Source organism: Gordionus sp. m RMFG-2023, chromosome 1 (genome assembly GCF_954871325.1).
Source record: "Gordionus sp. m RMFG-2023 chromosome 1, tfGorSpeb1-WG-v2, whole genome shotgun sequence".
NCBI lineage: Eukaryota > Metazoa > Nematomorpha > Gordioida > Chordodea > Parachordodidae > Gordionus > Gordionus sp. m RMFG-2023.
In genome coordinates this window covers 43,315,175-43,339,103 of record NC_088775.1, presented here as the reverse complement: position 1 = coordinate 43,339,103, position 23,929 = coordinate 43,315,175, and the positions used below count along the sequence as shown (strand labels likewise).

Genomic DNA, 23,929 nt, shown 5'->3' with positions numbered 1-23,929 from the left:
CTGTTATAGGTTGTACAAGGTTTTGACATGGGGAGTATTCGTCTAGATAGTATGTGGGGATTAAAGTTGAGAAGCTCCTGAAAATATTATTTCCATCTATTCATTATTTCTTTTTCCTTTATTATCAATCCCATATTTTTGATTACTTTCGGAGCTCCGTTTATATCCCTAGAATTCTTTTCTCACTGTTTGGCTAATTTCTATATTTTATTTTACCCTTCTTTGGTATGTAGTTCTTCATACATGTCATCGTATGCCATAGATTTGGCATAGCCACCGCCTTTGTAGCTATTCTCTTGGATTTTTTGTATCTTGTCTTGTCATCTGGGTTTTTGGATTTGTACCATATTTTATAAAGGGCTTTTTTCTCCTGTATAGTGGTTTGTACCTCTTCATTTCACCACCATAGTTCTTTGTATGATTTGTTACCTCCATCAATTTGGCAGTGTCTATTAATCTGGATGAAAGGTCTGTCCACATTTTTTTCACTGACTTGTCAGGAATCTATTGTTTCGATGTTTACATTGATTGCAAAAGCATCTGTCATTGTTTTTAATCCCATTTGATGCATGGTTCCAGTTTTATCTTGTTTTGAGTGGATTTATTTATGATGTGCAAATCCATGCTAGTAGCTTGTGTTGTGCAGCTATATCTTCCTTTGGGATGACTTTGCAGTCTATACATCTTTTAATCTTCTATGAGAGATTAGCATGCAATCTATCTGTGTTTTCCTTGTACCACTTTCATATGTTATTAAATGAATGCCTTTTTTCCTTTAGTAGGTGTTGGTTAAGGCAGGGATTTCCATTACAGCTTCATCAAGGATAGCTCTAAAGTCATCTTTCTCCTCTTTGCAGCCTGTTTGAGGAGCATATACTGAAAGGATGTGTAGTATTTATTGACCAATGCAGAGTTATATCTTCATTAGTCTATCAGAGATCCTGTTGACTTCTACTACTGAGGAGGTTAGATCCTGACTGAGGATGATGCCCACACCGTTCCTATTGCTAACAATTCCATTATAGTACAATTTATACCCATCTTCAATCATTAAAGTTTTCTGACCTTTCCATTTCGTCTCTTGTATGCACGCTAGATCAACTTTTCTCTTGTTCAACATTGATGCCAATTTTCTCATTTTACCTTTAAGTGTACCAATATTCAAACTTGCTAATCTTGTCTTTTTTGCTTTGACCTTTATTTTACTTTTCACAGGATGGAGGTCTACACCCTGCGCGTCGCTTGGAGGGAACGCCCTAGCTTTCATATTTTCATTTGTTTCATTCATTTTTTTTATTGGACAAGTATCCTTAGCACCCGGCTGTCCAAGCCTGTCGGTGACCGGGGTGTCATCTCTAAGCTCCGAAATTCATCTTGCCATATGTCTTTACACATCTGTCATCGAAGAAAAACCTGAAAGTTTTTATGTTCTTTATCAGGATTGAACCTGCGTCCTTCTGTTTCCAAGCATAAATCATAACCTATTAGGCCACCCCGTATATTATAAAGATATTGAAACCACTAAAAATAGCAACCAAGGTTTGTGGAGCGAGCAATTAACGTTGAGTAGTTTTTATTCCGATTCACACTAACGACACTCTTGCCAATTTATTAGCAACTAGCATAAAAATACAGGAACGTGACTATCTTAGAAATGGTGTACACCTTTCTGCCCTTTTTAGATCTTATATACTAAATTTTAATATAAAAATGGCACTTTTGGTAAAATGGCACTTTTGGTAAAATGGCATTTAATAAATTTATGGACAAGAATGCAAAATCGAGGATGTTATATTATTATTGTAAATAATGAAATTAATGTTGATGTTGATATGCCATCCCTAATGATGAACTAAAAAGGTTGTTGAGGAAGATAGAAAGTCAAAATTCTGGGAAGATTACTGGTCAACAAAATTATGAAAGAAACATTGGAACTCTACATGTTTTTTGGGTTGGATAAATTAACTTCAATATAATCTATGTTTGGCTTCTATTTGATATTTTAGATAAAGGTAGAATATCCTAAGAGGAGAATATATACTTCAATATTGGAAGGAATGAAGAAAACCCAGCCTGTTATTGTTAAAATTTCTCAAGTCATTTTAGCAGTTCCAGCCATAAAGTCAGCGAGGAAAGAGCATTTTCTTCATTTAAATTTGTATTATCACCATATAGATCTAGAATGTTCAATAATTTATTAGAAAATATATAGTAATTTTTTTAAAATGTAAAAATATTTTATTCTATATTATATAAATATATAAAGAATTAAAAATAAAGTATACATCAAAAATTATAATGATAAAAGATAAGGAGAAAGCTAAGTGAATGGTTCAGGCCAAGAATTTTTAAACACAAGATAATTGAACTGAATTATTTTAACAGCTATATTTTAAGTTTATATAATGGGTAGGTGTAATTTATTTTATATATATTTCGAAACGGTTTTAAAAAGATTCCAAGCGGCTTCTCCAAAAGAAAGGAGGATGTAGCTATCATGGAGGCGAAGTTGCAACAAATGTAATCAGGTAGCAGATTGTTATGGGCATGCCTTCCATTGTAAATTCACATCAAAAATTAATCGTCATAACAAAATATACACTAATTGCTACATTTTTGAATAAGACAAATCTCCCATGCATTCTTGAACCCAAATTCTGCATAGATAAAAAAAACTCCCCGACGGCAAAACTATAGTTCTCTTTGTATCAGGCAAACCCTTTGCCTGGGATTTTACTTGCATAGACCCCCTTGCCCCTTCTAGTAATATAACCCTCTTCTCAGGGCTGAGGCATTAAAGTGTTAAAAATATTCCTACCTGATATGTGATAACCACTTCGTCTCCAAAGTAGTTATATCCTTCTGCTCCTTTGGGCAAGTCGCTTTGAATCTTTTTGAGACCGTTTCGAAATCTATAAAGAGAAAAACATACATCTTCCCATTTTGTAAACTTTAAAAAAATATTTAAAGATACTTTACCGAATATGAAATTTTTTTCATAATAAATTATAATGCAAAACACAAGCGAGATATTTTTATTTGAATACAATTTAAGAATTATCAAAATAGATAAATATAATTGATGAAATTATGTTGGATCTCTCCTCTTTTATTTTGTGTAACACCTAACAATCTAATCTTCCACTAATTCGACGTCAACTTCATTTTTGCTTGCGAAATTTAAGGCCATTCAGGAATTTTTTTTTCAAGTTTGTCTAAAGATTCAAAAGGTTGAACTACATATTTATAAAGTAGCCTTTATTCGTTCCACACTTGATAATACGGTGATTATTTCGTAGTCGCTTTAAATTTCTTTGAACTGCATGAATATTTTAAATTTTCATAATCAAACTTGATGCATTCCAATTTTCCCCCTCATGCCATAATTTTATCAGTAAAAGGATCTTCTAAAATCTCAAATTTACATTTTATTTTATTTCATCATTAGCTTTCATCTATACTATTAAGTATTTATTTTAATTATCGTTTTGTTGAGTGTTAATGAAAACCATTTAATGAACAAATTTGCTCGATGACCCACATTTTTTGTTATAATTTATTAATACAATAGAATTTTTAAAAAAGATGAGCTTCCGGATATAATCCAATTGGAATTTTTTTTGAGGGTTAAGTTGTTTTATTAAATTTAATATTTTTGATTTCAATTTTTAAAAAAAAATCAAATTCAAATTTTGTTTAGCACATTAAATTAGATAAATTCTTTATCTAAATACTAAATTTAATTTTTAATAAACCGAATGAAACATTTATTATAAAGGTTTCAACGTGACGTTTTTTTTTGAGCCACCCTGTTATACCGTATTATTTATTGTTTCTATTCCAATTACCTTTGGTCACGGTTAGAAAATTATTATTATACACATACGAAATATGAAAGATTTCGTGGTTGATGCTACCCGAAAAGGAAACAAGATACGTTTTGCAAATCACTCACACACCCCCAATTGTTACGCGAAAGTTCTAATGGTCAACGGTGATCACAGGATAGGAATTTTTGCTAAACATAATATCAAAGCTGGTGATGAACTATTTTTCGATTACAGGTGCTTATTATTAAATAGTATATTTATTTATTACTTGTGAGAGGATTTATATCAGAGACCTGCAGAGGCACCATTTATACGGCCCGGCCCAGATTAAAAAATTTTCGGCCCGGCCCGGATTTTTTTTTCTAAAATTTTTTACGGCCCGAATATTTAAAAAAAAATTTTTGGGGCCCAGCCCGGCCTTGATTTTTTAAAAAAGAATTTTTAAGGCCCGGCTCGGAATTATTTAAAATTATATTCGACCTGGTATATATAAAAATATGATTATTTCGTATTTCATCATATTTTTTGGCGAGTATTATCATTTAATAAGCAAGTATATTAGCTAATGTTGTTAAACGGCTCGTTTTGAGCCGATTTTTAAAAACGGCTAACTCAATATTTTCGCCAGAAAAATATTGACTGCCTAGAAATTTCGATACTATATGTCTAGACCTTTGCTCCTTCTATGAGCAAAATTTTCAGGCTTGCATAATACTTTTCTGGATAAAAAACTGAGTTACCCGTTTTTAAAAATCGGCTCAAAACGAACCGTTTAACAAACATATTTTATTTTTATTTTAAACAGATATTTAATATATTACAAATTGATACGTGTAAATAATATTTTGAGAATATACTATATATTTATAAAAAAAATATAACATTATATTATATAATATATAATAATGTATTTAATCCTTTGCGTATTTATTCCATGGCAGCAAAACTATAATTTTATTATGTAATAGATACTATGAGTGTTAGCTAGTGTTAACTTTCACCAAACATTATATTAATCATAACTATATATAATTCTTATAACCATATCTAATTGACGAATATAATAATTGATGTTGTATAAATTTTTTAAAAAAATACGGCTCGGCCCAGGTATTTTTTAAAAAAAAATTTTCAGGCCCAGCCCGGGTATATTTTAAAAATTTAAAATCCGGGCCGGGCCTGCAGGTCGATTTATATAAAGGCTCATATATGCTTATTAAATTTTTTTTAAATTAAACTATCCTTTACTAACTACTATTATATCCTCAATAAAATAACCTAAATTAAATTTTGATGAATCAAAATATTAGAATAATCGTTTTGTGATTTTTAAAAAAATAATGTTAACAATTTTCAAATGCGTTTGTCACGCAATATTAATTTACTTTTACTACAAATTTAGCCATAATATATTTATTTTAGTAAAAGATAAATTATGTCTCATAATCCAAAGAGCTTGAGGGAGGTTATAATAAAAACGCATTCATGATGTGGCTACTAAAATTCAATCTATATTTTAGAAGAGTTAAAACTAAAAACTATTTCTTACATATAATTTAATTATATTTTTCCTGTTTTCAATATTAAGCTAACACCATAACCAGATCAGTTTTTATATAAGATACATTTCTGAATTAGTTAATTAATTCCCTCTGAATTATATAATACTAATTATAAAAATTTTATGAGAATATTTTCTCTGGGAAGTAATTTATTTACAATACAAATAAAATTTTTGAAATATATAAATTAATAAGAAATAAAATCTAATAGTCATTTTGCTAAAATGTTAAATTAAATTATGAAAAATTACATAAGATATGGACCCATGGATGCTCTGAAATATGTTCTGCACGAAAAGAAGAATCTAGAAAAATAAAGCATTTAAATCAACGATTTGAAATCCTTAATGATATATTTTTAAAATTTTTTTTACATTTTACGATTATTTCATTCAATTCTTATTTTATAAATTAATATTATACTAATAAATAAATATGTTATTTTTTACATGCGTAAAAAAGTGAATACAATAAAATATCAAGTATTAATATACATATGAGTCAGGCAGTTTGCCACGATATGGGCTAAATAACAACACTAGCATCTAGTTTCGGTAAAATATATTTAACTATGTAAAAATATTTTGCATAGGTTACTCTGCTTAACCCAAAATACTTTTTACCCGATCCCAGCCCATGCTGACCTCCAATTGAGTTTATTCACAATTATTCATGCTGAGAATAAATTGTCATGATTACAAAAAACTTAAATGAATTATTAAATGAAGATTAAAAAATTAATCATTTAAAAAAATATGATTTCTAAAAAATCGATGAGAATTTTAATCAATTGGGCGGGGGGGGGGGGTGATCTATCTAAAGTTTGAATTAAGAATCATTAGTGTTATTAAAGGGTCGGAGCAGCTCAAATGACTCGACTCATTTTGAGGATTTCATAGTATAAATATACCGAATTATGATATTCAATATTCTATACAGGCTAGATTATTGAAACAAGTTTAGGACCTAACTATAATAAATAAAAGTCAATGCGATACAACATTTTTGGTCTATTTTTTTATTACATTAAAAAAATAAACATAGAATAATCAATAAAATTGTCTATTTTTATTAATAAATAAAGGGAAAATTATTTCGAATGGTTGCAATTTTACTTTTAAAAAAATAGGCGTTAGGGGGAAGCAAAGAAAAAAAAATGTTCAATTTTTAAAAAAGTAATTATCTAATTGAAGTATTGAAAATTTATTTTAAATATTTTTTTCAAGAAATTTATTATCTAAAAAATGTCTCACTAGATAACTAATTCCAAACATTTCTTCAAAATTTTCCCATAAATTTGTTGGTAATTTTTTACAAAAAATCTTATTCTCATTTTTTTTAATTACACTAGTTGCAAACCAAATTAAAGAAGTGTTTCAGGACGATTAATGAATTACTAAAATTTTTAATATATATCTAATTAGTGTAAATTCTCAAAGAGTCTTTAAAATTATGTAAATTTATTTCAACTTTGATTTCAATCCAACAACCATAAATAAAGGAGTAAAGCTTATTTTAGAAAATCTTTATTATTAATTTCAATTTAAAAAAATTATTTCAAAATTTAAAACAGGGATGTGAACCCGGACCCTTAACCCCTGTATTTTGGTTGAACCCGAATCCGGAGACCCTTATTAAAAGTGGAGGGTCCAAGAGTTCTAGGTGTTATAAAAAATTTTAAAAATAAAAATATTTTTTTAAAAAATTATATAAATAAATTTTATTAACTTTTTTTGTGGAATCTATTTTATCTTCGCGTTTTTCTTTCAATTTTCTTCCAGGACTTCCATTTTATTTAGAGATTGATATCATTAGTATAGGTAATAATATTTTATTATGTAATTTTTTTTACATGCTATGTTATAGAAATACGTTGATTATTTTTAAAGTGAATTGTGTAATAATATTTTAATTTAAATGATAATGCACAACACGTTCTTCCTCAATTTGTATGATGCTAGAACGATTATCAAGTTTGAAAGATTTCTGTAATGATTTTATTATAGGAGCATGTGAAGTCATTTTGTCGGAAGATGATTGTTGCCAAATAAAGGACCTTACGTATTAGTTCCTTTAAAAATAGCAATAATAAGATTACAATCAGAACAATTATGTTTATTTCATATTAATCGCATATGGATTAGATGCCGATAAAATTTAGAAAAATTTACAGTTCGAAATATTAGATAACATGAAAATTAAAGAGCAACAATATTTGCAAAAAATAGTATTGTATACGCCTCTATATATTTAGACCCTCGATATTAAGTTTGAGTATTGAGCAAAATCAAATGGCTAAAGACCATCTTAAGGATTTATAGCATACTTAAATCTCCATTATTTACATTATATTGGAGGCTACGACAATACCTACTGGTAGTAGTGATAATAATAATGATAGCAACATTGATGATCTTGAAATTTTACTTCTAGATAGAGAAAAAAGAATCAAATTATCATCAGATAGAAAGGAGGATCAAAAAAGCCTATTGCTTCTTTAATAGTAAAGTTCTCAGAAGTTAAGAGAATAAATAAGGATATAAATATTTAAAAATTCTGGGAAAATATTTTTCAATATATCCAGAATTGTATATTTTATCTAGAATCTTCATGGCTGTACCGGCATCGCAAGTACAATAATTTTATAAAGATAACTATCTATTTTAGGTAAGGGCAGGGTTGGGCAAATTTTCAGAAAATTGTATTCGGATACAGATACAGATACTTTATAAAATTTTGTATTTAAGATACAAGATACTAAATACTTTAGAAAAATTTCAATAAGATACAAGATACTTGTATTTTTTTAAAAAAAAAGTATCTAAGATACAAGATACTTTTTTAAAAAACTTTAAATAGTCAAAATCAAAATGTATAAAGCTTTATTTTCTTATCTATAATATAAATTTATAAAAAAATATTTAAAATAAATTGTAGAAAATAACAAATTTATTAAAAAAGATAATGCGATATTCCATTTAATAATTATATAATTAGTAAATAATAATAAATCAGCATTATTTTTTAATATTATTAATTTTTCAAATGATTTATCGTTCAATCTTTGACGATTTGGTCTATTAACCATATTAGCAAAGCTAAATAATCTTTCAACGGGTGCTGAGGAGAGTAATATTGTGTTATATTTAATAAATATCTTTTATATATTTATAACTATTTAACATATTTATACTCCGCCTGTCATCTTTCATATAATTTAGGACCTCTATTTCAATATCATTTATTGAATTATTAGAATTGGATGTGGTACTTTTAAGGCAAAAGTAATCATCACCTTCATCAATTGAAAATTTTGTTGAAGTATTAATTTCAATATTATTTTTAAAAACAATTAAAACTTCATGTAATAACAAATCCTGAAGGTATATTTTTTCTTTTTCACCATCAATCCAACGATTTTTAAAATAGGGATGAGAAATAGTTGCCAAAAATGCACTTTTAAAATTGTTATCAAAATCATATATATTTTTAAATCTTTTATTTAAATAATTTTCTATGGCAATAGCTAATAGTTTGCAAAATTGTAGAATGGTTTGAATTAAATTTGTAATTTTTTTTTAACATTCAAAATTGGAGCTGATTCTCCATAATAGCAGTTGATTTCACTCTGTATTTCAATCGCTATAGCCAATGGGGCCATTATATTGCAATATTCTTCTAAATGTTGAATTTCAATATCTCTTAATTTAGGAAATTCTAATTTTTGACATAATTTAGGAAGTTCGCCTTTATTTTAATAAACTATGAAGACTATCATACAAACTATTCCATCTAGTGTAACTAATTGTTTTCCTAAAACTGCTTTGATAAGTTCTGCAGTTTTAGGCCTATTATTTGCATTCCATAGCTTAGTACATTTAGCTATTGCAGGATGATGAATTTTAGAAATGTTAGGAGAATCCTTAATAGCTCTCTCGACATCTGTTGTGGCAATTAGACTTATCGTATGGCACAAACAACGAATGTGTTAAGGCAATGTTATTGAGGCTTCTTTAGACCATTAAATAAACAAATAAATAATTTTATTTGAATAAAATTTTTTACTAAATTTACAATATCATAATAAATTTTAAAGAAGTATTAAATAATACTTTCAATGATTTCGAATTCTATACATTCATTATCATTGATGTCAAAGTCATTCTCTACAGCTTCCATAGAATATCCAAACTTCTTGAAAGCTTTCTTAAAGTTAGACCCGTTATCTATAACAGTTGCTATAACTTTTTCGTCAATACCAAAGTCACGATGAATTTTTTTATTATGATCATCTTGAAGTACTTCAAAAAATTTGCCATTAAGTATGCTTAGTTTAAATTTATTGTTATAATTTTCGGTTGAAGAATCATCTGAAGACGAAGATAAACATATTATTCTATTTTCTTCTTCCATAATTTTAAAATAGACAGATATAAAACGATTCAAATATGGTAGTTCTAATTGTTAGCAAATTGCTATATGACGACCAACGTCATATATCAAAAATTATCTTAAAATATCTATATTTTGATTAAATTTTTCATTTAAATCTTAAAACAATATTTTAAATTTTAATACTATTTAAATTAACCAATATAAATTTTTTTTAAAGTATCTGGATCTTTTTGAATATAAAGTTGGTTAAGATACAAATACTTTTAAATAATATGTATCTTAGATACTGGATACAAGATACTTTCCAAAATTTTAAAAAAGATACAAGATACAAAAGTATCTTGCATCTTAGATACAAATATCCGCGATACTGCCCAACCCTGGGTAAGGGTATACGTTAATTTACATCTGTGAAATATATATTGTTTAATTTACGTGGAAATCTCAAGAATGATATTTTAGAAGATATTATGATTGTGCGATTGAATAAAACATTTAACATATAAATTATTTCATTTGTAAATTATGAATATGTATATATTCAAGTATAATAATAAATGAATGAAAAAAATATCTTATTTTGAGTCATTATTTTTATGTTCCCTGAAACCGAACCCTGGACCCGGTTCTTTTCAAATTTTATTCCTGTACCCGAACCCTGACCTGGACCCTTTATTTTTATCGAAGGGTTCACATACCTGATTTAAAATGTAACCTTATCAATTATAATTCAGTACTTGAACATTTTACTCAAAAACAAACACGAATTCCGCTTATTTGTAAATCTTAATATATATGGTCTTACTATAAAAAAATATATTAATTGCTTCCCTAGTAATAAAATTAACGTTTCATCAATGTAATATGATATAGATGAATAATTATATTATCTTATTAAAATATTTAGTAAAAATATATTTTTTAAAATAATTAATATGCAAGTAGGCTTTTATTATTAATATTATTTTATAAGAATAAATTTCGGGTCAATTTTAGAAAATTATACATTTAATAGTTATTATAATTTATGTACTATAAAGCAACCTCGATAAAAGTAATGGCGTTACATTTTTAAAGAAATGTAAGGCAATTTGTTTCTTTTTAAGAGTAATGTGCTAAAAAAAATTTAATTATGGAAAAAATATTTTTTGTTTTTATTATATATTATATATTTTTTAACTTTTATAAATAATTTAAGGCGAGTTTTCAACTCAAATTAATAAACCAAAATTGAGCCTATTTCAAATGGTAGGTTAACATATAACAATTTACTTGATAATGACGAATACATTTAAAACGCAATAAGAGAACTTATTTTCACTTCAAGGAAACAATTTTTATTTGCCATAATCCAAAAATTTCGACCTGGCAATCCAGCCCTGCCACTATCTGAACAACATTAGCATCCTTCAAATTTCTTCCCAACTTTTGATAAATTGACTTCCTCCCACTCTCATGGTTGCTCCTAATAGTTCCCATTCCAATAATTCTCGGGTAAATTTTTCCCCATGGTAGGCTATGTTTAACAGTTTCATGATCCATTGATCTTGCCTATACTGAGTTTATCTATTGAAATCTATATTTTAATTTCTTCTACAATAAAATTATAGAACCATGCCAATCATAGCCTTATGTAGGATTTTATAAAAGGGGGAGGGACTTTTTCTGACAATGATTTGATATAGTATTCGGCAGTTTGGAACCGAAGAATTCTAGGAATTAGAACATTCTTTTAAAATTTACAAGAACCAGAACCAGGGGAGTCGCTAGCCTTTACAATCTCAGAGGGCTCAACTAAAAAAAATTTTATGGGGGGCGGCCCCCCATGCCCCCACATTTGCGGGCCTTTCTGCCCGCTTTTGCACAGTCTTCGGCCGGCCGGGTTTTATATTAATATATTATACTTTTTTAAAATTTGTTAACTCTGAGCAATTATTCTGAATTTTAATTTTATCATTTATTATATTTTGCATACAAATTAAACTGGCATATAAATAATAAAACAATACAAGACATTTCTAAAAATAAAATTTTTTAATACAAAATCTATTTATTACAGTATAAAATATTTTCGATTACTGAGATAAAATTTGCGTCTAAAGAATTACAATTGATAAAAAAAGATTAATTAATTCATACATATACCTCAATTGATAATAGTTTTTGAAAACCACATAATGCAATAATATAATTCTTATCAAATTACATTGACTAAAGGTTATCTAACTAATATAACTCTGTTACCATTTTACACATTTACAGAATGGACTAATAAGGAAAAATTTATAGGCCTATACCAAATCAACAATTCTTATAGAAGAGAGTATAAACGACCAATCCAAATCATAAAACTATTAAGTGGTTGGAGCTTCCTTTTAGATGACATGATGGTAACTAGATTAGTAATCGAGAAAAATATTGTGAGATATTAAATCTAAAAGATTATCATCCATTTTAAATGTTATATTATATATAAACGACTACACCATTGACCATTTTTGTTTATCTAAAATATGCAATCATATGCTCTCAGCCGTTGTAGTAATAATCTTAAATTACATACACAAATAATAGATGTTGGTTAATTTGCAGTAATAGCCATGACACTCACGATGTAAACTAGTATCAGAATTTATTATGTTGGATAAATTGATAAAATAAAAACATTAAAAATTTTTGGAAGAAATATATGTGCAAATATATTGAAGCCTTGAGTTATTTACACGGCAAGAATGCCATATTAGAAATGAAACATTTTTGAACTAAAAAATAAGGACCAGAATGATGATGAAACAATTAAGATTTTATATATTGTCGCACCACCTCTAGTTGGTATATTTTATCTTAAAATAATAGTAGTTTGTAAAAATATCAAAAATAAAACTCAAAACTGTTTTTTGAAAAAGAATAAAAATAGCTTTCCTAACGTAAAAAAGAAAAAAAATCAAATTTATTACATCTATTGTAAGATAAATAATAAAATGTATAATCTTTAAAAATATTTATAACTAAATAGATGGCGTTAAATATTTAAAAGCAAATTGTTACTAAATTTATTATCAAAAGCATTTATATTAGTAAAATTCATTATAATATTAGCTGTAATATATTATAACTGTCAAATACGTCTATAAAAGTGGCATTTTATCTAATATTTTATAAACAACTGTATATAATAAACGATTATAAACTATAGGTCTACTTATTTACTTTTTATTATACTTATTTAGACCTTGAAAATATTTTTAAGAATAGGTATGGTTAGACCTGTGCACCGATGTCTCAATCAACGGCGGCGGTTTTTGATGGCGCAATATTTATTTAAATTTTTTTTTAATGAATTTAATTTATAAATCAATTTATTAATCTCAGATAATATTGTTTCCCCAGTATGCTTTTAAGTCACTTTCTAGTTCCTAGGGTAAAATATTTTAAATCAAAATTTTCATCTAAATGATGAAGACTAAATGTGATATAATTTCGACGCTTGAAATGATCGGTCCATAAATCAAAAGTGTTAGAACAAAATTTTGGTCCAGAATTAATCAGATTTAAAACATGGGCCTTTATATATAAATAAACATCGTCTAGTGCACCCCGACTAATGGTTGTCCTATTTGGCAATTCTGACGAGGAATCAATTATCTTATATTTCAATTTTTGGTTTTATTTTTTAATAATCATTTTATATAAATTTTAAACCTTTAGAAAATCTGTCATTCCTTTATTGTTTATAGAATCTTATGGCATTAAATCTAAGCAGCACATCAAAACATAATTTCGCTATTAGATTTCATATTTATTTTAAACATTAAAAAGATATTTAAAAAACATCAAAATAATTAGAGCTGGAATGAAACAAATTATAAATTAGATTTAGTTTTAACTTTCAAAATAAAGCTTTACATAATTAATTTAATAAATTATATATTACGTTTATACATTAAAAAGACATTTAAAAAACATAATAATTAGAGTTTGAATGAAACAAATTATGAATTTGATTTAGTAGTAACTTTCAAAATAAAGATCTACATAATTAATTTAATAAATTATATATTAAGTTTATATATTAAGAAGATCTCAAAATATAGCTGGCAATAAATAAACTAAAAATTTATTTGTTTTGAACTTTCAAAATAAAGCTTAATAAAATTAATTTAACAAACCAGTTAAAAATTTTAAATGAATAATAATAAAAAATAATACTAATCTAAGAGCCATTTTTTATCTTTTGTTGCTGCATCTTGGTGTTGGCTTTAAAAATATTTTTAGACTTTGATTGTATTTATTATTATTCATTTTTTCTGATAGTTTGTGATAATTAATTAAGTGCCGAGATAGATTACTTGTACTTATATTTTTACTAAAACATTTTATTTCATAACTAAAATATAAATACAAGTCTAAAAAAAAATTAGTGTGAAAATGAATTATAATTATTCAAATCTTCCTCATCTTTTTTCGCCAATTTTAAACAAGGTTCACAATAAATATAATCAAGCATTATTGTGCTTTTCTTATTTTCATTCTTCAAAATAAGATTTCCAAAGTACCTCCAGAAATAACTTGATTTATGTTTAGTAGGAAAGTTGTTATTTCAAATTGTATTTAGTGTGGCTTAAAACGTGCAAGTCCATAAAAATAATTAATATAAATTGTTTATGGAAATAAAATATGATGTATGAATGCATGTAAATGATATATACTGGTCTATTATATATAGCAATAGAATAAAATTCATATTTTAATTTTATTAATGTTAGTATTCAAATTAAAATAATGATAATTTAATATATAAATATAATTAATATGATTTCTAAAAATTACACACGCCACGCCGCCGCCATAATAAAAATCGGCGGTTTTTCCGGCGCGAATAAAAATATCGGCGGCGCACAGGTTTAGGTATGATAATAAAATTTAAAAATAAATATACTGTTAATTAGTCATTTTGAATTCTGCTAATTACAATATTAAATTTTTTAGCTTTCAATTAATAAATGATTATATTTATTTAATTAGGGTTATAAAATAATTTAAATAATAATAGTCAATTAAGCTTCAACTGTTAATGCTGAATTAATATTTAGTGAGTGATATTGATATTCTATTTTTAACACAAAATTTAATTGCTAGCTGACATAGTGAAAATATAATTTATATTTATTAATTTAATCTAATATTTAAATAGTATTCATTTAATAAATATTTAGATAGTCTTATTAATTTTTAAATAAAATTAAATCTATATTTTACTTAATAGAATTATAAAAGAAATCTTTCAGGGGGCAATCAAAAAAATTGATTATTAGTTCAAAGGGTTAAGATTCCATTAAAAAAATTTTTTTTTGCTTCAAGGGCCTATTTAAATTTTCCAGGGGGCTCGAGCCCTTGCCCCCCCCCTTAGCGACGCCACTGACCAGAACCTATTTTAAAACGGAACTAGTTCTAACAATAAGGCAAGTTATTTAATTATATAAAATGTTGTATATTTCATTTTAGAAGGTTTATTTAGTATAAATGTTTTTGATTAATAATTTGGAACCCTTGGAACTAAATCAAATTTAGGAACCTGAACCCTTTAACGACCAGGTTTCTAATTCTGACTTTCTGCTTCCTCGTTGAAAGCTTTTCGGATTTATCTTTTGTTTTAATTTATGTTTTTAAGTTTTTTTAAAAAAATCGAAGTAGTCATTATTTTAAAAATTATTTATTTATACTTTAAAAAAAATAAGCATGGTGTTTATGACATATTGTATTCATCGTGAAAAACGTTGGGGGAAATTTTTTATTAGCTTAAAATAATATTTACAAAAACTCACAATTTCGCTTTTGGGGGTGGGGGTGTTCTTGCTTCTCCTACCCCTAACCTATCACTAATTGACATTTCACAACTTCGCTTTTCCACCTAATTTTTAAAAAATTCCTTTTTAATTATGATATTCAATCAGGCAGAAAAATGCAGGTCTATATTTTATTGAGGAAGTTACCTGGACGGTGCGGTCTTGTAGGAGTCTAATATACACTTATATCTATTTTTTAAACAAATCTTACAAGTCGATATCTGTAATGTAGTCGAAAGGAAAGTCAGCAGTCAATATTTTGCTAAAATGACTATTGTGAAATTCACTGATTCAAGGAAAACTCTTGTTGAATAATAAAAATTAAACTATTAACTTTGTATTGACCTTTTCATATTAAGCGTATTTGAATAATTGAGCGTAACTTTTATCTTTATATAATTTATAATTCATTATTTTTGTGAAGCATTCAAATTGTACAAAGATATTTTGTATATATACCAATGATATATTTTACTTAAAAAGTGATATAATATTTTTAGAAATAATATAATAAAATTTATTTATCCACCACCATTTAGCTTCGTTTTAGAGTACACCGGGTGAGGACTGGAAAACCATGGTGGTAGGAAAAATTTCTTCAATCTTCTTTACCTGGGAAATCAAAATTATTAAAAAATTTAAATTTAAACTAATAAAAATATATGGAAAAGTTATAGATAATGTTAACATGATTTAAAAATAATTCTACTCAATTTAAAGAACAAAATTTAGACATGCAACTCAATGTGATGATCAAGAAGCAGTATGGAAATTTGACAATAAGCTATAAATTTTATATAGTAAAATCAATGAGGATTTACAGGACGATTCTAAATGCATGTAAGAAGAAAAGTTATTATAAATTAAAATACCATTCCAAAATCAAGTCATAACATAAAATAACTTGTAACATAAATATTAATCATTCATAATGGATATAAATGAATGCATAGTAAACGTAGAAATATATATATATTAAACTATGAAATAAGAATTGATTTTCACCTGATTATATTTTTCAAATTTTTGATTTCTTGAATAATAATCAAATATTGAAATTAACTAGATGAATTCATAGGCACAATAAAAGTATTATGAATATAAATCATCTTTAATTCAACCATATAATCTTTATAAAAATCATAATATTGACAATTTTCAGTCTAAAACTCATTATAAAAAAAGTTATAATAGTAATTGTCATAATAGAAATAATAGTCCAGTTTATTATAAGAATAATCAATATAAAAATTATAATGAATATAATTATTGTAATAATAAAATTCATAATCATAAAATTTCCATAATAAAATTAATTATTACTATGGAACAACCTTATATTCATAATAAGAATGGAAATGTTCGTAAATAAAATAAAACTATAATAAAATATGGAAATAAAAGTTAAAAAATCAATTGATTTGGAATAAAATACCTGGTTGATTTATCGCTAATTATGGTTCTGATCTTTATCAAAACTACAAAAATGCTAATTGGATAAATAGGGATTTTTAAGGAACTTAAAATTAAAATGTTATGGACATATATCGTCTAAACTAATTAAAAATTTGAAAATTATAACTAAAAATTTTAAAGTAATTTCAAGACAATTCATATATGAAGATAAAATAGAGTCTTATAAATTAAAATATGCAAATCATATGATGAAATATAATGAAATACTTATTAGTGAAGAAATTAAGGATATAAATATTTAAAAAAAATTAAATTATTATTTCAAAATTGAATCTTAAAAATTGAGATCTATTAATCACATGTTAAAGTACAAAGAAACTCTTATAATTAATATTAAAGGTGATAAAGAATTTAGGAAATATAACACTTTGAAAATAATAAAACTTAAATCGTAATTAAAGGATGATACTTTTGTAAGAATAAAAGTATTACAAAGAGAGACAATGTCAAAACTAAACATCTATTAATTTTATAAAGAGGTTATAAAGAGATTATTTACTCGAAATTTGAGGATAAAGAAATTATTTTTTACGAAAAGCAATGATGATCTGAAGAAGAATTATAATATTAAGACCCTTTTTAAATTAAAAAATAATGGTAAGTCAAACTTTTTTTAGAAGAGAGGGAAATTTGCATAGTAATATTTTATTTGCATATTTCAACCTCGCGGATTGGAATTATTAATATAAACATAAATAAAAATCGACCTATAAAAAAATATATAAAATAAAAATTTAACACTAAAACGCGAAATTTAACATTAAAAAATATGATATAATAATCTTATTGATTTATCATTCTAATTGTCGATTTGAGATATTTTATATATTATTCCGAATTTCATATAATATTCCGATTATTCATTTATTCCAATATACAATTTGATCAATTATTATTCCTAATTATTCACGACTGATTGATGATGATAACAATTTTGAAAATTTATAATAATAACAACGCGGAGTACGACAAGCAAGCTAACATGACGAAATTACGATCGATGATAACAATTTACGATAAGGATATCAAGTTAAAGATTTGGACAAACCAACGTACAAGCTCAAAAAAGATTTGGACAAACTAACTTACAAACTTTAAAAAAACGATTTGAACAAACTAACGTATAAAATCAAATGTGATATAGACAAGCCAACGATAACGAATGCGACTTATGCAACAGCGAGAATCACTTTTTATATTTTTTATAATTCTTTATTTTTGTAAACATTCAAATGTACAAAGATTTTTTGTATATATACCAATGATATTTTTTTGGTATAATATTTTTAGAAATAATATATTAACATTTATTTATCCACCACCATTTAGCTTCCTTTTAACAACTCTTAAACCACATTTAGAATTATTTTTTAAATGATATTGTCATGAAGCGTTAGCCTAAATTAAAGATCCTGAAGTAATATTTATACTCTCATAAATTTTCCGTCATTTGAAAAATTCTTGATTTAATTACGAGTTATGACAATTGTTTTCAAAAAAATTACATAAATAAAATAAGCAAATGTAATCATTTATGGATATTATTTTGACATAAATTATATATTAATTTGTTTTTTAAATTAATTTATATTATGGTTTACAATCAAATCTCTTTTTGCAAAATTTTTCATTTTATACCTCAATTGCTATATTTGCTATATAATTCTGAAATTGCTAATTTTAGTCAAACATTTTTAATATTGTTAAAATTTATGGGGATACTAAGACATTTCTATAATTATATTTACCCTGTTTAATATTATACTAATTCAAAATTTTTCTGATAAATGTATTAATTCAAACGCAGCGCAGTCTATAACTATCAATTATTTTTTTAAATTTAGTAATATTGTAAATGAACGCGTTCAAATTGATGTTCGTGAACGAAGTTCTTTTATTTGGAAAAAAATGATGAACGACGTTCCTTTTATTTTTGACGAGCTTGAACCTTTTTTTTTGACGAACGCGTTCGTTCAATCTTAGAAAATCTTATTTTTATTCATTTGTAAACAAAAAACATTAATCCCAGCCAGTTTATATATTGTAGTATAGTTTATAATTAAATATTATTATTTATAGATTAGCGTAAGCGTGGATGTTGTTATTTCATCTTCTTATTCTCCAAATTTAAAAATACCTTATAGTAACATCCTGTATTCAATAAACTAATTCTGATATAAAAAAAAATTAATATTATGTATAGATATACAATAGTTAATTTTATTTAGAATTATTTATTTTTAGAGTAAATTTATAAAATATCAAATTTTAAACATGGCTAATATTGTGTTAAAAAATATATGGTATTTATTTATATTAAATGAATTTTAAAAAAAAATTTACTAATAGTTTTCAGAGTTGTTAAAAGATACTTTTTAAATGGATCTAGATACAGATACATAGTCTTAAAGGTTATCTAGATACAGATACAGCGTCTAAAAAGTTATCAAGATACAGATACAATTTTTAAATGTATCTGAATACAGATACATTTTTTATTATGCTCTTATAGGTTTGCATAAACCTAAATTAATATTATATTGTAAAAATTCATGAAATGAGCAAAAAAATTTATTGACGCGATATAAAATTTATCAGAATATAACTAAAATAATGATTTTAATATAATATATGAAAATATATGATTAAATAATTATAAATAATTATTAGATTTCAGTAATAAAATATTTTCAAAATTTTGATCATTTAGACATCCTCGTTTATCTGTAAAGACATTTTTAGCAACACTAAATAGTCTTTCCACAGGGGCGCTTGAAGGAATTGTAGTGTTATATTTAATAAATAACAATTTTATATCAGGGTATTCTTTAAAAATGCTAAAATCTCTACATTCATTTTTGAAAATTTTTTTTAAAATTTGTTGATTATCAAAATTTAAATCATTATTAGAAATTATATCTGATGTAGGGTACTGAAAAAAATCTGAAATTAAATTATTTGTTTTTTTTGGCAGGTTATTTGCTTGCAGTCAGTTGATGGGCATCCCCTTCCTTTAAGGCCTGGCGTAATTGCCTTCCAAAAATTAAAAATGGCGTAATTGCCTTCCAAAAATTAAAAACGCAAATCTTATATTGCTGATAAGTTTCAGCAGATAGAGGAATTATTAATTGCCTTCCAAAAATTAAAAATAGATAATTCATAAGCTAATCTTTGTATCAATTGTTTTCTTTTATTAAGATTTTCTTCAATTTGCAACCATGTCCAATCAAGTTTAAAAAAAGAGTGGAGCATGGTTGCTATAATATTATCATCTTCAAATAAGTTCACAATAAACCTAGAATCATTAAATATTTTTAATTTATTATATTAATTTACCTATCCTCAATCCCTTTAAGTAAGGCATCTAAGAGTGGTAAACAGAAGGTTCATTTCTTTAAAATTCTTTAATTTGATAAGTTGTGAAATAGTTGCACAGTAATAAGCTGTGTACATATACTTATCTCCCTGCAAAATATCAAGGGAATTAGCTATTGGCTTCATTAGCTAATTTAAAATAATGCTATATATATATATTATTGATAACTTACTAAACAATATTCATGAATAAAATCACATTCATTAGGTAAAAACCTAGGTAGTTTTATTCCATCACATATCTTATCCACTTTGTCAGATTTAGCTTTTAAAATTTCTGACATTAATTGTAAGGCATTATAGGTGGAGTTCCATCTAGTTATATTAGGACATATAAAATAACGACCAATATATTCCTTAATAATCTCAGATGAAATAGGAGACTTATTTTGCCTATTCCATATATTTTGGCATTTATGTAGTGTTGTGCTATATATCTAATGAAGAAAATATTACTTATTTAATTAAAATTTACCCTCTGATATTGTTTACACTGCATGGCTCCACAGTGACTATAAGATTCAATGTGTGACTGGCACGACATTGGTGATGAGGTAAACTAAATGATTCTGATAATTCAGAATCCTGTGCAGTATTATAAAGATTTGATATAGAAATTGGCATAACTGCTTCATCTTCCAGATCATCAATTGATTCACTTGTATTATTTTCAATTGGTATGAAAACTCTTTAATAAATTAAGTAATCAATCATATATTATGTTTATATTTATTTATAATAAAATAAACCTAAAACATTTTATAAAATTTTTGGCATTATCTGTAATGGTCTTTGAAATTTTATTTTGAATGCAATAATCCTTCGCTATATCTTGTAAATTTTTTGCTATTTTATCATATGTATGACCACCAGTCATTCTTTTACAAGCCAGCGCTATATTTTTTCTTTCCAAACTTATTGGATTTATATAGTGAGCGGTTACTCTTATGTATGAACTAAAAATGAAAATTTCTTAAAATTGCTGAAATAATTTATTCTTAATTAATTATTATACAAATTTAAATGTTAGCTATACCGGCGATAGGCACTCCAACAATCTGCTGTTGTACATATTAATGATGGTTCTATAAGACTTTTAATTATTTCTTTCTTTTCATTTTCCCATCTTTGGGAAATTCTACCAACAACTGTCTGTCGGCAAATTATATTTTGTGTAGAGCCAAAGTGTTGATCATTTTTTTAAAAGAAGGATTTTCAACAATTGAAAATGGCTGCATGCCATCTATAATAAAAGCAATAATTAAATCATCTAAAGTGCCTTGAGTTAAAGTCAAAGGTCTTTTAGCAAAAATATTATTGGAGGATGAGCCTTGTCCAATATTTTCTTTGGTAGTTTTATTTTCCTTCCCCTTTTTTATTTTTGTTAACAAGGTTGGGTGTTTTCTCTTAAAATTTAAACTAGAATTTTAAATATATAATATCTATACCCTTATGTGCTTCACGATATTGCACGTTGAAGTTATACTGACGGATATTTTTGTATTTTTAGGTAGACACGGCAAACATTTTACCATCAGAGAATTGTTTTCTTTGTTTTGAGATATTATTTTAAAATATGCTCTATAAATTGGCCATGGTAAAGCAATAGAACTTGTTGTTGCTTCCTCTTCTTCATCGATATAGATCTAAATAAATATATAAACTTAAAAATTTAGTTATAAAATAAAATTTACCATTTCCATATTGTAATATTAAAATTTGTATGGTTTATTGATAAACTCGGACATAATATTTAAATTAATGAATATTTATATATATTTTTTATATATAAGTTTTAATATTTTATGTATATATAATTCTTTATTATAGTATTAATAAATATTAATATATAATATATATATTTATTTATTTCATAAGCTCATATGAAATAAAATAAATTTTACAGTCAAATATTTTTATTTATAATAAAAAAAGGGGTATATCAAATGTATCTTAAAAGTATCTAAAAACATATACAGATACCTCTAAAAAAATATCTAGATACAGATACCTTTCTAAAAAATCTATCTAGATACAGATACTACATTTTTATATCTAGATACTTTAACAACTCTGATAGTTTTAAACGAACATGAACACGTTCCCTTTTTTTTAAGGTGAACGCGTTCGATTTTTGATAATAATTTTTTCTATATAAAATATAATTGAATCAATTGTTTAATTTTTAAAATTATTATAAGATTTTTCAGTCTCCAACTAAAATATTTTTAATTATTAGCCTTTCAGTCAAAATTTTTAAGGTAAAAAGAAATAGGAATTAGTGGATCAATTTTTTTTATCAATTTATAGCTTGATATAGGCAATTTATAAAACTTTCAATTTCTTTATTAGAAAATAAGACCTTTCCTTTATACATTAAAGTCAACTTAGCCTATGTTAATATAGCTATAGTAGACGTCATTGAAAGATATTTCATCTAAATGTATTTAATGGCGGACCTCAATGTAAGTGTACACTTTAATAAATGATTCGTAAATCTAGGTTGGTATTAATGTCAATGGGTTAGTAATTATTCTGAGTATCGGTTAAGATTGAGAGTATTCATTGATACCGTCTGTATCGATGTATCTCTAGTTTAAATATAAAATGAATGCCTGTTCGATGACCCAGGAGTATTTTCCTCGAAGTAGATATTGTTTAAAAAATAGCGATCAAATAGGTTTTTAGAAATAAAAATCATGATTTTTATAGAATTTTGTTAGCTCTAGTTTATTTGTTAAATGGTTTTTGTAACCCACAATCATTAAAATATGTCAACATTATAATAATTTTACTGGCACAACACAAAACATAACGAATAATTGGTTCGGATAAATATAGCGATTTGTGATTCAGGTTCGGTTCGAAAATATCCACTCAGTTTGAACCTTTAACCGGTATAGACCTTTTCGAATACAAGTATATTAAAATTATGTAAAAAGATATAATTTTAAATTTTATCACTATTCTCTATAAAAAATAAAATTGAGTTGTATATAATTAAAATATTTTCAAGATTCTCTTTTGTCAAATGATATCTATAAGGTTGAAGAATAAATTTTAAGGCTGAGAACACTTTTATATGCTAACTTGGGTAGCTGGCACGGTCCAATAACGATATAGAAAAATATCTAATAATTAATTATACTTTTTAGTCAAATCTCATTTTTAGTCATCAAAAGCATTTTTTAGAGGTTCATTTCAGATGACAAATCTTTTGCGGTAAATCGGCAAATAATTAGCGGTTAATACCGATTACAACCAATGAAACTGAAATAGCCCTAATTCGTTACTAACAGCAAATAATTAACTTTATTTAAAATTTTTGTTTGATAAGAATATTTAATTCTTTACTCTATTATTTTGGTAATAGAGGATTTTGGTAAAATCCTAAATATTTAAATTAAAAATGATCATCTTTTATTATTTTCAACACACAATATTA

General features: G+C 25.6%; 1 protein-coding gene across 5 annotated transcripts in view; it reads left to right on the top strand.

Annotated features, from left to right (window-relative positions):
* LOC135931390 (histone-lysine N-methyltransferase EZH2-like) overlaps positions 1 to 5,773 on the top strand; it is a 59,389-nt gene extending 53,616 nt beyond the window's left edge. For all 5 annotated transcript variants that reach the window (XM_065468461.1, XM_065468460.1, XM_065468459.1 and 2 more), the window contains 2 exons: positions 3,899 to 4,064; positions 5,649 to 5,773. In XM_065468461.1, the coding sequence (XP_065324533.1) occupies positions 3,899 to 4,064; positions 5,649 to 5,709 (227 nt within the window). In that variant the 3' untranslated portion in view covers positions 5,710 to 5,773. The remainder of the gene's footprint in view (positions 1 to 3,898; positions 4,065 to 5,648) is intronic.
* The last annotated feature ends 18,156 nt before the right edge of the window (positions 5,774 to 23,929 follow it).